The 15,991-nt window shown below is 38.2% G+C and overlaps 1 protein-coding gene across 3 annotated transcripts in view; it reads right to left on the reverse strand.

Moving 5' to 3' along the window:
• Positions 1 to 395: 395 nt before the first annotated feature.
• UBE2E2 (ubiquitin conjugating enzyme E2 E2) overlaps positions 396 to 15,991 on the reverse strand; it is a 380,761-nt gene continuing 365,165 nt past the window's right edge. For all 3 annotated transcript variants that reach the window (XM_032330531.1, XM_032330614.1, XM_032330687.1), the window contains one exon: positions 396 to 1,253. In XM_032330531.1, the coding sequence (XP_032186422.1) occupies positions 1,156 to 1,253 (98 nt within the window). In that variant the 3' untranslated portion in view covers positions 396 to 1,155. The remainder of the gene's footprint in view (positions 1,254 to 15,991) is intronic.

A 15,991-nucleotide genomic window follows, 5' to 3' on the forward strand; every position in this document is an offset into this window, starting at 1 on the left:
TAGTCACTGTAACAATTGTAAAAAGGAAAAAGGAGAGAAATAAATTCAAGTGGTCAAATGCAATGATAGCTCAGCTCAGACATGACTTTCACTAGAAGCTATTTTTGGAGTCTCATATTTTAATTGTTGAGTGAAGAAGGCTGCAACAGAAAGCATGTCTATGAGAAAGTAACGTCCAGCTAATATGTAAAGTGATTGTGATCTGAAACAACTGTAAAATCATCGGGTTATTGACAGCTGGAGAAATTCCACATGCTAAGCAACTCAGCTACAAAGAAATACTAGAGGTCTCAGATGAAAAATACACTTGAATCTTAATTGAATTAGACAAGCCTTGCTGCATGAAGGGCTATGCTGGTCACCAGGATACAAAGCAAACGCTGGGTTACCAGAAGTGCATTTACCAGCCACAGTGATTTATTGAGTGCTTTAATAATACAAGTGTACATCAACTGATCCACAGTCAAAAGTGGCAGGTCCCTAAGAAATTTACAAGCACTTTAAGTAAATCAAAATACATATTATTTTGTTCAATCCAACAGTCTTCTGTGTGGGGGACAGAAGGCTAGTGATAAACAGAGTCTCAGTAATGCACAGTGATTCTGATTGAAGCTTTTGTACAAAAACTTGTTCCCAGTAGCATGCACCCACCAATAAAGACTTCAGTACAAAAAATTAACCCTAAGCACTACATTTAAGTAGAAATGAGATATAATTCTGAATTCGTGTTTTCCCAAAGATCACATGAAAGGAAAAAAATAAAAATAAAACAAACAACAACAAAAAACAAAACCACACAGTAATACAAAGCTTTGTAAGAAAGCTCTTACTATTACAGATCCAACATTGTTTGCACTGAAAACAAAATTCCCATCCATGTTGAGGTGGGGAAAAAAACCCCCAAATCTTTCAAGTTAATAGAAATCAAAAAAGGGAATAAATTGAGAAGGGGGGAGGGGTGGGTAGAGGGAAAAGAGAAGGAAAAGGAGGAAGAGGAGGGAGGGAAAAGGGATGACATACCATCAGAAAAAGGTTCAAAATTTAATAAAAATAAGAAAATAAGAACCGAGGTCAGGGCGGGGGTTGGGTAGGGCTATTGATGCACTTGGTGAATGTGCTTGCACAGGTCCGGCGGGGGCAGCAAGCAGCAAGCCCCTATGTGGCATACCGCTTGGTCCACTGTCTGGCCATCCGGTCGTGCTCTGCTCTGTTGGTCATGTACTGTGTGGCAATGCTGCCCACCAGAGGGTCAGCTGGAAGGGAAGCAGAGTCAGGAGTCAGTAAATACCAGCGGCACTTCCTCTTTCAAAGTAGGGGAAAAGGAGTGTCTGGAAATAGCCCAAGACCAAGGAGGGGATGTGGAGGTGGTAGGAAGCTGCTGTTCTAACCTGGAACAATATCACTGTTGAAACTGAAACCATCACAGAAACAGGTTCAAGAGGATTTAAACTAGTAACACCAAATGTCTGAAAACTGGCTAAGATACTTTAAAAATGTGGTCTTTCCATTCAGATTAAGTAATGACTTTAGAGTTTAAAGGGCCAAAGAGAGGTCTGAGTCACATTTCTCCACCCTTGGAAAAAAATAATCTTATTCTAATTTTTGGCAGTCTAGAATGCAAAAGTTTGAGTAAAACATAAATATCTCTAAGAGTTAGAGTCTATGTCACTCAAGACAGGTGTTTAACTGAACAGAATCTCTACTAGGGAAATGCACTAAACATCCATCTGCGCTTTCTAACTCACTGATCAAGGTAAAGGACAAGCTTAATGTCAGAATGACCAGTGACATTCATGCTCTGCCTCAAATTGTATTCTAACAGTGTAGGCAGATGGGGAACAAGACAGGCCTGTCATTCCAGCTCAAAGGAGGAAGAAGGGGACAGATGAAGGATAGGGAACAGGACACTGTGAGTGGGAAAAGGTGTTACAATCAAGTCTTAATATTATTTCAGTAGGGGAAGAAGGGGGAAAATCTCAAAACAAGTTAGAGAACTGATTAAAATTAACATGTGCAAAATTTTTTAGTATGCTTAAACAATTAAGATTAGATATCTTTCAGAGTTCCTTTTATCTTTCCAAGTTTAATTTTAAAAAGAATATTTTTTACCTGTAAAATTATACATGCTAACTATAAATGCAATATTAACAATAAAAACTGCCTCAAACAACACACAAGACAGAAAACTGTAAGTGAATATCATCTGTAAATTTACTCAGAGAGAACTACTCTTAACAGTTGCCTTATAAATCTTCCTGGACTTCTCTAAACACACAATTAAAAAAAGGTTATTATTTATAATCTGCTTTTATAATGTTAAAAACTCACTATATGGTAAGTAACTTTTTATATCAATAATTAAAAATCTACTTCATCATTTTTAGTATTAACCTGAATAGCCAAATTCTTGTTTACAGGCATTTGGGTTCTTTCCAATTTTTGGCTTTATAAACAGTGCTGTGAGCAACATTACTGTGCATACACTTTCACAAATTTACGCAAACGTGGAATTTTTTTTTAAGTATAAATGAATAACGTAAAAGAATGAAATGAATTTAAAAGGAATTTAATGAATTGAAAAGGAATTTAAAAATCACATGTTATTAACCAAGTAGTTCTCAGTGCTAAATGTTTTGCTGAATAGAAAATTAAGATTATAGGCTAGTGAACCAAATCTATGTAACAGGGGGTGCCTGGGTGGCTCAGACAGTTGAGCGGCTGGCTCTCAAATTCAGCTCAGGTTATGATCTCAGGGTCCTGGGATCAAGTCCTGCACTGGGCTCCATGGTCAGTAGGGAGTCTGCTTGATGATTTTCTCTCCCTCTGCCCCACCCCCTGGCTCACGCTCTCTCTCAAATCAATCAGTCTTAAAAAAAAAAAAGAAGGAAAGCAAAAAACAAAAACAAAAACAAAAACCCAAAACAAAAACTATGCAATATATATGTAGCAAATGACTATCACAGTGAATTTAATGGACTAACACACTCTTTTTGTAGTATTTATAATTTTGCATGTATTTATAATTACAAACCTAAGTACAGATGAATCTCCTTAAACAGGTTTCATATTTCATGGATTCAGTTATGACAGGAATGTAATAACAGTCTCTAAATATACATTACTTGCTTATTTCTCTGACAATTCCTTTCTAAAAAAAGAAGGAAAAAATTCCCATCACTTTGGGTTTCTACTTTCCCAAATCCTCATCAATCTTTGATATTATCCTCTATCAGTCTTCCTCCTCTTTATACTAAAGAAAACCTACAAAATTTACCAGTGGATAATTAAAATTTAAGTCTTCTACATTTTTTGCCTTGTTCTCAGCAATTATTTGAATTTAGGGTGTTTATGCTTACAGCAAAGGGTTAGATGATTTTAAGAAGTTCATTTTCCCAAATACCAATGCTGCATGTATTAGAGGTTCCCTGAGGCTGAGGAACAGGATTTACAGTAGGGGCAATGGAAAATCAGGGGAGTGCGAGTTGGTATATAATGCTCTTCATTAACTAAACCTCAAAACCACATCACCTCACCTGTTTAATAAAAATGTCACTTTTGTTGACATCATACTAGCTATGAAATACTAGCCGGAATGAAAGTCTAAGACTGAAAGACCCCCCCCCTTTTTTTAGATTTTATTTATTTATTCGACAGAGATCACAAGTAGGCAGAGAAGCAGGCAGAGAGAGAGGAGGAAGCAGGCTCTCTGCTGAGCAGAGAGCCCCATGTGGGGCTCAATCCCAGGACCCTGGGATCATGACCTGAGCTGAAGGCAGAGGCTTATAACCCACTGAGCCACCCAGGCGCCCCATGACTGAAAGACCTTTGACGAGGGGCAGCACACCTTCCTTTTCCCTCCTCTCTACTTCCTTGTTTCACCTCTGCCTCCCTACACAGCTCCAGGTGCAAAGAGAAGCTGTTTAGTAAGTGCTTGTTGACTGAATAACCATCATGATTATTTGCAAGTGAGGAAAAGGTGATCATACTGAATACTCTGATCCCTCTCTCTCTCTCTCTTTTTTTTTTTGGAGATCGGTGGTCTGTGCACCTTTAATTCTGGAAGAGAAAGGCTCAGACAACTCTTGCAACTTCATCTCCAGGCTCACCTCTTTCCTGGCTGGGGCTACACTGGATACTCTGGAAACCAAATGGCTTAAAGCTTGTCCAGAAAAGGTGGGAGACAGGAATCAATACTAAACGGGATAAGCAGCAGCTGTATGGCAAGAAGGGAGTGGAAAAGACAGGCAAAGTACTGAACTGCTGAGTGATTCTATTTGCAAGATCAAAGAACATTCTATCTTGGTTGGTAGGTGATAGGGGAAAATTACATGGAAAAAAATTGGATTCCCCCTCCCCCCTCCCTTTCTAAAAAAGATTTTTATTTATTTATTTGAGAGAGGGTGATCCAGGGAGCATACACAAACAGGGGAAGGGGCAGAGGGAAAGAGAGAAGCAGACTCTCTGCTCAGTCAGGAGCTCTCCATGGGGCATGACCCTGGGATCATGACCTGACCCAAAGGCAGATGCTTAACCAACTGAGCCACCCAGGCACCCCTGGATTTCCTTAAGAAAACATAAATATTCTTAAAAAAACCATAAGCAAAAAAATAGTACAGAATAGCGGACAAGGGCATGAGGTGTGGATACATACGGCATGGGTGTGTATCTTAGTTCTGCCAGTCACCTTGGGCAAATTACTTAACTTCTCTATGCCTCAGTTTCCCCAACTACAAAATGGCGACAATACTCCCTAGAATGCTATAAGAATTAAATAAATCCTGCCTCATGGGACTCTGCCTGTCACTCTGTTTCCCTTTTGCTAACTCCATTTATTTCGTGAATGTTAAGTATGGATAGAAGAACATAAGAGAAGGAAGGAAGGAACACACACAAAATAGCAACCATAAATAGCAGCTACTCCATATGGCATGTGTCCCTGTGTAGCACTGGCATTACAAGTTGGTTCATCACAGAAGTTTCTTCTCTAGACCTGAATTATCAGCAAGTCAGAAAAAGGGACCTGATAGTGACTGTGATGGCTTTCTTTCACTTTTCTCCAGTTATTTTTAAAAAATTATTTTGTTATTGAAATTTTTGCTTTGCATTTTGCCATTTTTTGGATTCTTCAAGGCTATAAATGACTGCTTTGCCAGCTGTTCCGTTATACCTGCGATTAACACTATTCTTTTAGCAACCCATCAAGTCACTGGAGGTCTTCTGTGTGTCTGCCTTGTGATGATTTTTGTCTCTCATGGAATTTTTCATTGGTGGTTTGGTCTAGCTTAGTTTTCTTTAAATCTTTTATAAAACGAAAGAGTAACCAATGCTCATCATAATAAACTCAAATAATAAAGAAGTATGTACAATGTAAAAAACATTACCTTCTTCCCTCTAATTTCCTCCATCCCAAGGTAACCACTTAACGGTTTGATACTCATCCCTCCATACTTTTTTCTTTATGTATGTTTAAATCAAATAGAAAGCACATAAAAAACATCCTGCAACTTGCATATTCCTCAGTAACAATACACTGCAATTGCATTTCTGAGGCAGTACAAACAGACCTAGCTCATTATATTTAATAATCACAGGGCATTCCTTTGTGATTATTCAGCAGTCTGACATTCTTCTCCTGATGCACACATAGATTTGATCTGATTTTTTGTTATTACAACTAGTATTACAGTCTTGTGGAAGTCTTTGAGCACATGGGTAAGTACTTCTGGAGGGTAGATTCCTCTAAATAACAGTGCCAGACCAGAGAACACATATTATAAACTTCAGTAAATACTGCCAAACTGCTGTCACTCAAAGGATGTACAATTTACCCCATTTCTAAGCACTCTCAGCAACACTGCATTACCTATAATTTAAATTTTATTAGCTTAACAAAAAAAAAACCCTGTCATTGTTGTAACTGCATTTAACTTGATGTCTTACTAAGGTTTAACATTTTCTCCTATTTGTTTACTGTTTTTACGTCTTCTCTGTGATTTGTTTGTTCACGTCTTTTGTCCATTTTCCCCTACCAATATGAAGGAGCACTTTATACATTATAAATATCAAGCATGCACTAAAGTTTAGCTTTGGCCTCAGCATTCAGCCAAAATCTGCTTTAGTCTGTGGAAGACCAAACAGACAGACGCCTCCTTTGATGTCATTTCCAGCTTTACTGGACTTGTGGAGATCAAAGATCATGCAAGTTATCATCATATTTAATAGGCATGATACCATCACTTGTACTCAATGCTACTATCTGAATACTGGTTTCAAAAGTCTCAGTAAACATTATGGATGTCACTTGGGACTGAAAATCTCTTTCAGCCAAAGATAAACATTATGATGTACAAGGGAATAATCTGGAACTGCTTTCTCAGGTATTCAGACAAATGCTCAAATGAGATGGAAGAGCAGCTACCACATGTGAAAAAGCTGCTGGAACAAAATCAGTCTTAGCATTGTCCGCTGCATAAAATGATACTGACGGGATAGGTAACAACCAGTGGCTGCTGGGAAAGTAGCATATCCAGTGATTGTGGGAACCAGCAAGCGATGTACAAATAATAGAAATTAAAATGTGAGGGGAAAAAACCTTATGTTTGTTTCTTAGATACTCAGGAAGTGTTTCCTTCAAGCACTGCACACAGCTTCAGTTCATGGGAGCACTTCAGTGACACGCACTGCCACCGCCAGTCAAATCTCCAAGTCTGGGAGCGGAGAAGGTAAGTTTACCTTTTTGTAATAGAGGAAAAGGAAAGTTCACTGATTTGACAGCAAAATCTCCATTACCAGCAACTTACACTGGCATAAATAAGCCTCCCCTCCCAATTCATGCTTTTCATCAAGTGAAACATCCATTTAAGTATTGTAATACACAGAGGACCCATCAAGGAGCTGGCAGTGCTCAGAAATTGTATTACTACATCATCATGACAAACTTCAAATTTAAACATCCTGAATTTTTAAAAATAAAATTATAATATTACTTACATTCTTTTTTTTTAAAAAAGATTTTATTTTATTTATTTGACACAGAGAGAGAGATCACAAGTAGACAGAGAGGCAGGCAGAGAGAGAGGGGGAAGCAGGCTCCCTGCTGAGCAGAGAGCCCGGTGCAGGGGCTCGATCCCAGGACCCTGAGATCATGACCTGTGCCAAAGGCAGAGGCTTTAAACCACTGAGCCAACCAGGCACCCCTATTACTTACATTCTTAAAATAAAATTTCATATTTACTGTTGTATCTAAAAGGATCATTTTATGATAGGAATAATCAGCCTTGCCTTAGGTTGCTCATTGATTTTAACACTGGTTGTTCAGTATTCGCCAAAATAAACTTGATGCATCTCTAAGAATAACACTATTTATCCATTATATGTGGATGAAATACTTTCACTCAGTGTACCATTTGTCCTTTAACCCAGTTTACAATGTCCCTTGCCACACATAAGTCTAAAATTTTTAATAAGTCAATCTTCCCTTAAAGGCCCTCTTCATCCACCCCGGTATTTTAGAAGTATTCCATTTACATATAGTAACTTTTACACGCAAAGCTAGATTTATCATACACAAAATTTCTATACATACCTGGATTGCATTCTGCACTGATGTTCTTTCAACAGATTAATTTGCCTTTTGCTTTATTTGTTCCTCCTGCTTTTCTCACTATAGTTTTATAGTATGTTTTCATATCTGGTAGGGTAAGTTCCTACTCTTTCCCCTTTTTTCCTTCACTAAAATTTTATTTGAAGAATCCTAATCTTGATGAGGTTAAGACTACGAGGATTTAAAGCTATTCCACCCCACAGGTATAGGAATCTTATGTTTCTTTTGAAGAGTGTTATCAAGATTTAGGAATATCTGAATTCCTCTGGGTCTACTAATTAAAAATCAAGTGAGTAGGACAGAGTTAAGGTTTTTGTATTCTGGAATGTGGGGGAACCAGACTACTAATTATAGCCTAGCCCAAACCTGAAAGATTGTTAAGTACCCTGAGAAAACACACGTGTGTGTGCGCGTGTGCGTGAGAGAGACTCAAAGTGATTTAGGAGGAAAATTATCATATATGTGATTTAAACCAAATGGTGGATATTACCAAACTAGATTTAAATTTGAAAATGCTAAACAGAACTGCATACAAGTCTAGCAAGATAAGCTGTTACTCCAGAATTCATATCTATTGATGGTAAAAGAGGTACTGAGTGTCCCAAATTCTAGAGAGACCATCAATACCTTCCATAGGACTTATTTAGAGAAGATGAGCTGGCTCTGACAACCCCAAGTACCTATCACAAAATACGGGAAAAAAGAGAAAGAAGGTTTGTGGGAATACTGAGCTACCACCTTGGGAGTGTGGTGTGTGGTAGTGGAGCATCTCTGTGTCCCTCCTCCTCAGAACCATAAAAAGGGGGAGAAGCTGGCTTTTTTCTCTCAAAGCCATGCAAGAAGGGTACCAAGAGACCCACCAAGTAAAGACTGGGGTGTCTGCAAGAAGCAGACTGGAGTGTCTTCCCTGGCCAGAGATTTAAACGGGTATGAAGTGATTTGCCCTTGTCTATCTCATTATAGAGAGGGAGCACCAAGGAAGTGGTCTAAACTGTCCCTTCTGTCTCATTGGGGTCCTATCAAGAAGGCAGCTTCCCATGGGAGGGGACCCCAGTAAACTAAGAGGCTCTTAGGAGAATGCTATCTGGAACCAGCTTGCAACCAATTTTTAAATTTCTAGGAATTTAAACACAGCTATTATTAAAAATTAAAGTTACAATTAAATAAATTATTTATAAACAAGGGTAATACTTAAAACTTATTTCTTAATTATTTTATTGTTATGATTATTATTCTCATAAATTTTTTTATGCCTACTCTACCCATATGGTGCCAAAAATTCATGTGCTATCAGTTTAAGGTCAGGCATGTACTCCGAAGTTGGCAAATGCTACAATTTACCACTTGGGTTTACTGTTTTGTTGATTGTCTGGAGCTAAGAAAGTGATGGATAAAATGGTACTAATGCAGATTAAACCAAAAAGTGTAGCATGTCCAGAGTCCTTACATTATGAATAGCATAAAAGCTGGAGGATATATTCTTCCAGTTTTTGAAATGAATTCAGCAAAGAAGTTGTTCAGGACATTAACAAGTGAAATTCCAACATCCTTCTTAATTTCATTTTTGTCTTAATTCTTAAGTGCAAATATCATCCAACATTCATGTTAGAACTACACTCATTTGTCAGTTGCAACCATAGGATGGCTATAGAAGCAGGGAAAATAATAACCACGGGAAATTAGGAAAAACCGCTTTCATTCATTACCTAGCCCCCAACTGCTTAGGAGTTAGGCCTTGAAAAGGGAGAAGAAGGCACAATCTAAGAGCCAGACCATGTTCCACCCACCCTGATGGGAATGGAGGAGGAAACTGAATTTAAATCAGGTATGAGAGGAAAGTTTAAAAATGGACCAGATTCATCTTCTAATAACTGAAAGTGACCTGGATGCTATGGGAGCTGCTAAGTATTATTAAAGAATCGAAAAGCAAAATTCAACAAAACATGGCCTAAGGCAGCGATGGGAGAAAATTAAAACCATTCCATATTAATACCTACTGAACTGAGACTGCTCAATAAACACAGTACAAAATATACTGGTTATAATCTAATGTATACTCTTGATAAAATATCTTTAAAAATTTAAAACCTCATCCTGTATGTCTACATAGCAGTGCTATCTATGTACATGAAATCAATGTGTGTTTTGAAACATAAAGTGTTTTATTAGACTAGACTCCTCTAAAGAATGGCACAGATGGTGCATTCCTACTGAGAAGTGATTGGGTTACAATTCCAGGCTTAGTTAAGCAATACTTTCTAATGAACTCTAAGAAAATATCCTTACAGTAGAGCACTTGTTTAAGACACCAGAGATTCACACATTGCTTTCCCCAAAATACCACTGTAAAGAGCTGTTGCTGCAACAAGCAGGAAAGAGTCAAAGAAGCCATGATGTTAATGCTGTTTTTTTTTTTTTAAAGCAGCTTCACTGAGATACTGTAATTCATATAGTTAGTTTACCCAGTTAAAGTGTACACTTCAATGGCTTTTAGTACATTCACATTTATGCAACTATTACAATCCATTTTAGAATTATTTTCATCACCACAAAAAGAAACCTTGTACCCACTGGTGGTGACTCCTCATCTCCCCAATCTCCTAGTAAGCTACTTTCTGTCTCTACCTATATATTTGTCCGTTCTAAACATTTCATAGAAATGGAATCATACACATGGAATCTTCTGTGATTGGCTTCTTCCACAAGACATAACATTTTCAAGGTTCATCCATGTAGCATACATCAGACCTCATTCATTTTTATGGTCAAATAATATTCTATTGTATGAAAAGACCACATTATATTTATCCATTCATTAGTTGATTGACATGTGGGATATTTGCACTTTTGGCTATTATAAATAAAGCTACTATGAACATTTGTGTACAAGTTTTGCTTGAAAATGTTTTCCTTCCTCTTGATATATACCTAAGTATGGAACAGTTTGGTTAGATGGTAACCCTACGTGTAACCATTACAGGAACCACCAAAGTGCTATCCAAAGAGATTGTATCACTGTACATCCCTTCTAGCAATGTGTCAGGGTTCCAATTCTCCACATCCTCATCAACATTTGTTATTATCTAAGGATGGTAGATTTTAAGGAGAGACTAGCTTATTGGCTATATATGTACCAGGTATCCAGTTATCTATTTTTTTAAAAAGATTTTACTTATTTATTTACTTGACAGAGAGAGAAAGTGAGAGCAACAGAAACACAAGGAGGGGGAATGGGAGAGGTAAAGCCGACTTTCCGCCAACCAGGGAGCCTGATAAAGGGCCTGGTCCGACAAGATCATGGGGTCATGACCTGAGCCGAAGACAGATGCCCAGTGACTGAGCCACCCAGTTATTTTTTTAAAAAGATTTATTTATTTGAGAGAGAGAGAAAGAGAGCTCGAGCATGTGTGAGCAGACGTGAGGGTGGGGAAGAAGGTAGGGAGACAAGACTACTCCCTGAGCAGGGAGCCTGATATGGGTCTTGATCCCATGACCCTGAGATCATGACACGAGCTGAAAGCAAGAGTTGGATCCTCAACCATCCAAGTCAGGTATCCAGTTATTCAAAAATACATATTCTTCCCCACCAAGCATGGAAAACAAATTATTTTAGAGTATTTTTCTCACGGTCTCTGGCTGTGAGAGACTGAAGATTATCCTGATCCTGTCTTCTACTTCTAACCCTGATGGAAGTAAAAATCACAATAATAATCTAGTGAAACTTGTTTGCGATGCACATCTTTTCTTTAAAATAAAAAGATATATTTTTATTCCATAGTCCTAAATGTAGTCCACTCACTACAAACATGTATTCTAACTGATCAATTTTTCCCTCAAACTGTCTTTTCTGTTTATATTATTCAGTAGCTGAGATTGGGACAGGAGATGGCTTTCAGAGTGAGTGTGAGTACTGCAATCTTGCCCTAGATACTATCACACACGTCCATGGTCTCCACTGCAACTGGGAATCTGGACTTGAGTCCAGGGATATAAATAACCCAGCTCAGAATCAGAGCTGGACAAGAATCTCAGGGGTTTCAGTTTACCAGATCATCCTGCTTGCCTTTGAGTGCTGGAAATTTGTAGTTGAGGCAGCCATATGGATGTTGTCCCTGCTGAGGAATGACACTGAGGGTGTAAAGCTTTGATTTGGGCTGAGGCTGCTCTTATCTTCTCCTCCAAAAGGGATGTTGTTGAATTCTCTGCTAAAGTTAGAACCCAACCATTACCTCTGTCTCTCACTGTGCTTGCCAACTCCCCTCTCTCAGTGTGGGTAGGCAGTTTTTCTTTCTCAGTCTTCTACCACAAAACCAGCAGTGTCTGGGGCATTGTGGAGGATCAGTCAATAAATATTTAATAAGTGAATTAATGGGTAATCAGACCCAATGATAAGGATGAAATTTGGTATGTAAATGGCATCAAATTCCTGACATCTTCCTTCTCATGCTTAAGCCTAACTGACATTTTTATATCTAGATGATCAGCAGCTCTCCAAGTTGCTGACTTGAGACAATAAACATTTGGGCAGACCTAGTGTCGTGTGTGTGTGTGTGTGTGTGTGTGTGTGTGTGTGTGTTTTAATATTTAGTTATCTTTGCTTTGAGTCTAGATCAGGCAATATGATCTACTTTTATAACTGTTCTCTTGCTTTCTTCAGGCTTCCCTGTCTCCTTTTTTTAGTCCTTGAAGTTTCAATTCTTACAATTCATAAAGATTCTTATAGTTCATCTGTATTCAGGAGTTTCCTGTTTTATTGATTACTTGCCTGAACTTGAACGTGTTGTTGTTTTAATCCCTTGGGCAACATGTTCTCTCCTATTTCTGCTTCAGCCAGATGGGCAGGTCTATTTCTAGGACTCAAACTCTTATTGTATCCTTCTAACATAGGTAAAGAACCATGTCCAAACAAATTCTAATATATCATAAGTGGTAAATTATTTTCCATTTGTCTGGTAACCCACTGGCTACCATAAACCGACTAAATAATATTCACTGGTCTTAGAATGCATCCTTCTTGTTCACCAAAATTGGCTTAGAAATCTTTGGGAAACCAGGTATAGCCAAGTTCACAAAGTCATTAGTGATGCTGTCACAGTGGCTAGGAAACCAAGTGCTGGGGATTCTGATTCCCAAATATCTCTTGGCCCTTCCACCCCTCTTTCTCTTCATGGCCTCTGTCAGCTCTTACCTGGACCATCAAAAGATGTTCTTGAACGTCTGTCTTCAGTCTCTCCACTCTCAGATGAACTAAACTTTAGTCTTTAAAGGCACAAACCTGGTTCTGCAAGATCCCGCTTGCAAAACTTTCTATTCCTGTCCAACTTTGCTTCCTTCACCATACCCATCCTTCCATGAAAACCCCGGTGGCAAGGTTAACTATGCAGAAAGATGCACTTTTGCCAATAACTTGTCTGATGTTCCAGATTGTTTTTATATATTGATTTTTCAATATTTTAATCATACTTTTTTCTTCAATAGGGGCTGTTCTAATGTTTTCCTTCCTATTTAGTTTTTATAGTTTCTGAAGGAAATATGTTTTCAAAAGAAGAAGACATATTAATGCAAGAGAACACTATAACATAGATTACTGTGAAATCATTACCCCTAAAGAATAATTCATGATAAAAAAACTTTGTGCTAAGTATAAAGTGCTGGTCTACATATTAAAACAATGCATCAATGCAAAGTGGTTTCCATCTTAATCGCTTAGAGCAACAATTCCTGACAACAGTTTGGTCAGTCTATATTGTCCCTGTTTTCCCTAGGGAGATCAATCCGTGCAGAAGAAGAAAATACAAACCACTAATCTCATGGTGGGGGTGCCATGGGTTGTGTTTTAAAACACAGAAGGAGGAAAGAAAAGAGGTGAGACAAAGGCACTTAACAAAGTTATCTGTCTACACATTAACTCCTTAAAAATAATGCTGAACTATTTTTATTTTTAAAGATTTTATTTTAAAGTAATTTCTACACCCAATGTGGTGCTGGCACTTACAGCCCCTGAGGATCAAGAGTTGCATGCTCTACTGAGCCTGCCAGGTGCTCCAATAATGCTGAATTATTTGGGGACAATCACCTTGTCCAATAAGTGAGAAAGGGAAAAAAGATCAAACTGCTCATTGTAGGATTTTTCTAATTAGCATTTTAAACTGGATTTTAAAGCTTTTCAGACTTAAGCCAACTTCTCTCACCAGATGGCCCTGTAACTTCCCTAGGGTGGAAATCCCAACTCTGCTTCCTGCTGCTTCCCTAAGTAGGTCTTTGTTGCATTGGCCTCTCTAACCTGCTGATCTTTCTTTACCTTAGCACATCTCAGGGGAGCTGCTAGCCTCTTTAAAAAAAAAAAAAAAGATGCCAAGCCTAATTTGGGACAAGGACATACCTCAAAACTCTCCAACTTTCCCACTCTTCACCACATTGTAGGAATTCCAAGTTGGGCCTCTCTTTAACTGAATGCATAGCACCTTTGTAAAGCAGGGGAAATCCAGTTTGTATCTAGTTGGCTCCCTCCCCATTTGGCTGATTTCTTGGCATATTTTCCTCTCCTGGCCCGCAAAGACCTCTTTCCCAGAGGAAACGTTCATATAATGTAACTGTTATCTAAGGTGCCATCTTTTCCACAGGTATACACATTTTCAAAGAGAATTGTAGAGACCACATTTAGCACAAAGAAATGAAACTAAAAAAATATAATTCGAACAAAAGAGTATGTGCATAATTTCGTTGTTTTCTGATTAAAAGGAATCTGGGGTTCTTCGGATCACATAGCTGAAAGCCACCCTTCACTCTGCCACTAAGGGGCCCAGCACACAACTGTATCTTTTCCATCTCCATCTCAGAAGCCTGCTTTTTTATGTCTACTTTTTTTTTTTAAAAATATTTTATTTATTTATTTGACAGAGAGAGATCACAAGTAGGCAGAGAGGCAGGCAGAGAGAGAGAGGGAAGCAGGCTCCCTGCTGAGCAGAGAGCCCAGTGCGGGACCCAAGGACCCTGAGATCATGACCAGAGCCGAAGGCAGCGGCCCAACCCACTGAGCCACCCAGGCACCCTTTATGTCTACTTTTTATGTAGCTAGCTGCATGAGTCATCTTCATGGAAATCCGACCTGCATTGATGCTTTAACTTTTCAAATGACATTTTAACATTCATATTCTACTACTTTAATTATTTCTCCAAGATTTATTGAAAATTAAGAAAACAGGTTGTAGAAAGCTGGCTTCTTGGCTGTGATCATGCAGGCCATTTAATGGGTGAGAGGGACCACGCTTGTTACCCTGTGGAGGATGCTGACAAGAGTTCACTGACAGGGGTCTTAACCCACCCCACCACTATATTTATTAAAGAGTGGTCAAACCATGGGATTTTTGTTGAAAATTCAAAGGCCACTCTTGAGTCAGCATGAAATGGGACATGTTGAGGCCCTAAATTTTAAATGCCGTGTGGTGGGCATAGTCACAGGTCCCCGGATGCAAGGCTTCCTTTGGAGTATTTTTTTGAAACAAAATTTTGGTGTTAAAATTGAATCTGGTAACAACCACGAAATTATACAACCATAATTAAATTCTAAAATAGTTATTTTTATAGCAGCCCTATAAAGTTTAATTTACTCTCTTGCCCTGAGAGATTTAATGAATGCTTAAAACAGCTCCACCTATTTTTCTATAATTGGCTACATTTGTTTCAGATATAAACATGCTGACTAGATTTGCATAGCGATTATAGGTCTGGAGCTGCATTTTTTGGTGGTGGTGTGGGGGGGTGGGGGAGGCAATGAATAGACCTATTGCCCCTAAATGAGAATTAACTCACATCTGCATAAACAATTATATTTTCACTTGCAAATTAGGTACCATTTGTATCTATAAGGTTTTCTTAGTTTAAACAGCCATTCTTCAGACATACACACAGTGATTATTATTAGCAATTATGACTTTAAAACTATACATTTCTTTTGCAAGGTTAAATCAACCCTCTAGACCTGTTAGTTTTGCTCCATTTTGTCAGAGGTCATGAGAACAAATTTTTCGTCCTCATACATGCTATACTGTCCTACTTAGGTCTAAAAAAACAAACCAAAACACAAAAAACCACCCCTAAACCAAACCAAAGCAACAAAACCAAAACCAAAAAACCCAAAACAAAACAAAACCACTCAAAACCCCGAAACCCCACAAATACAGCCCTGTGGAAAATATATAACTCAATTCTTAATAGAATGGATGTTCCTTTTAATTTTATTTACTTGCCACATTCCCCTTATAGAATACTTTCAGCAAGGATTCTTGTTTACATCCCTAAATAATCAATTTGAAATTTACTGAATTGTTCAAAAAATTTTTATTCCAGATAAAACAATAAGTTAAAAGTTTCAAAAAGAAAATCATT

The sequence above is a fragment of the Mustela erminea genome, chromosome 1 (genome assembly GCF_009829155.1).
Source record: "Mustela erminea isolate mMusErm1 chromosome 1, mMusErm1.Pri, whole genome shotgun sequence".
NCBI lineage: Eukaryota > Metazoa > Chordata > Mammalia > Carnivora > Mustelidae > Mustela > Mustela erminea.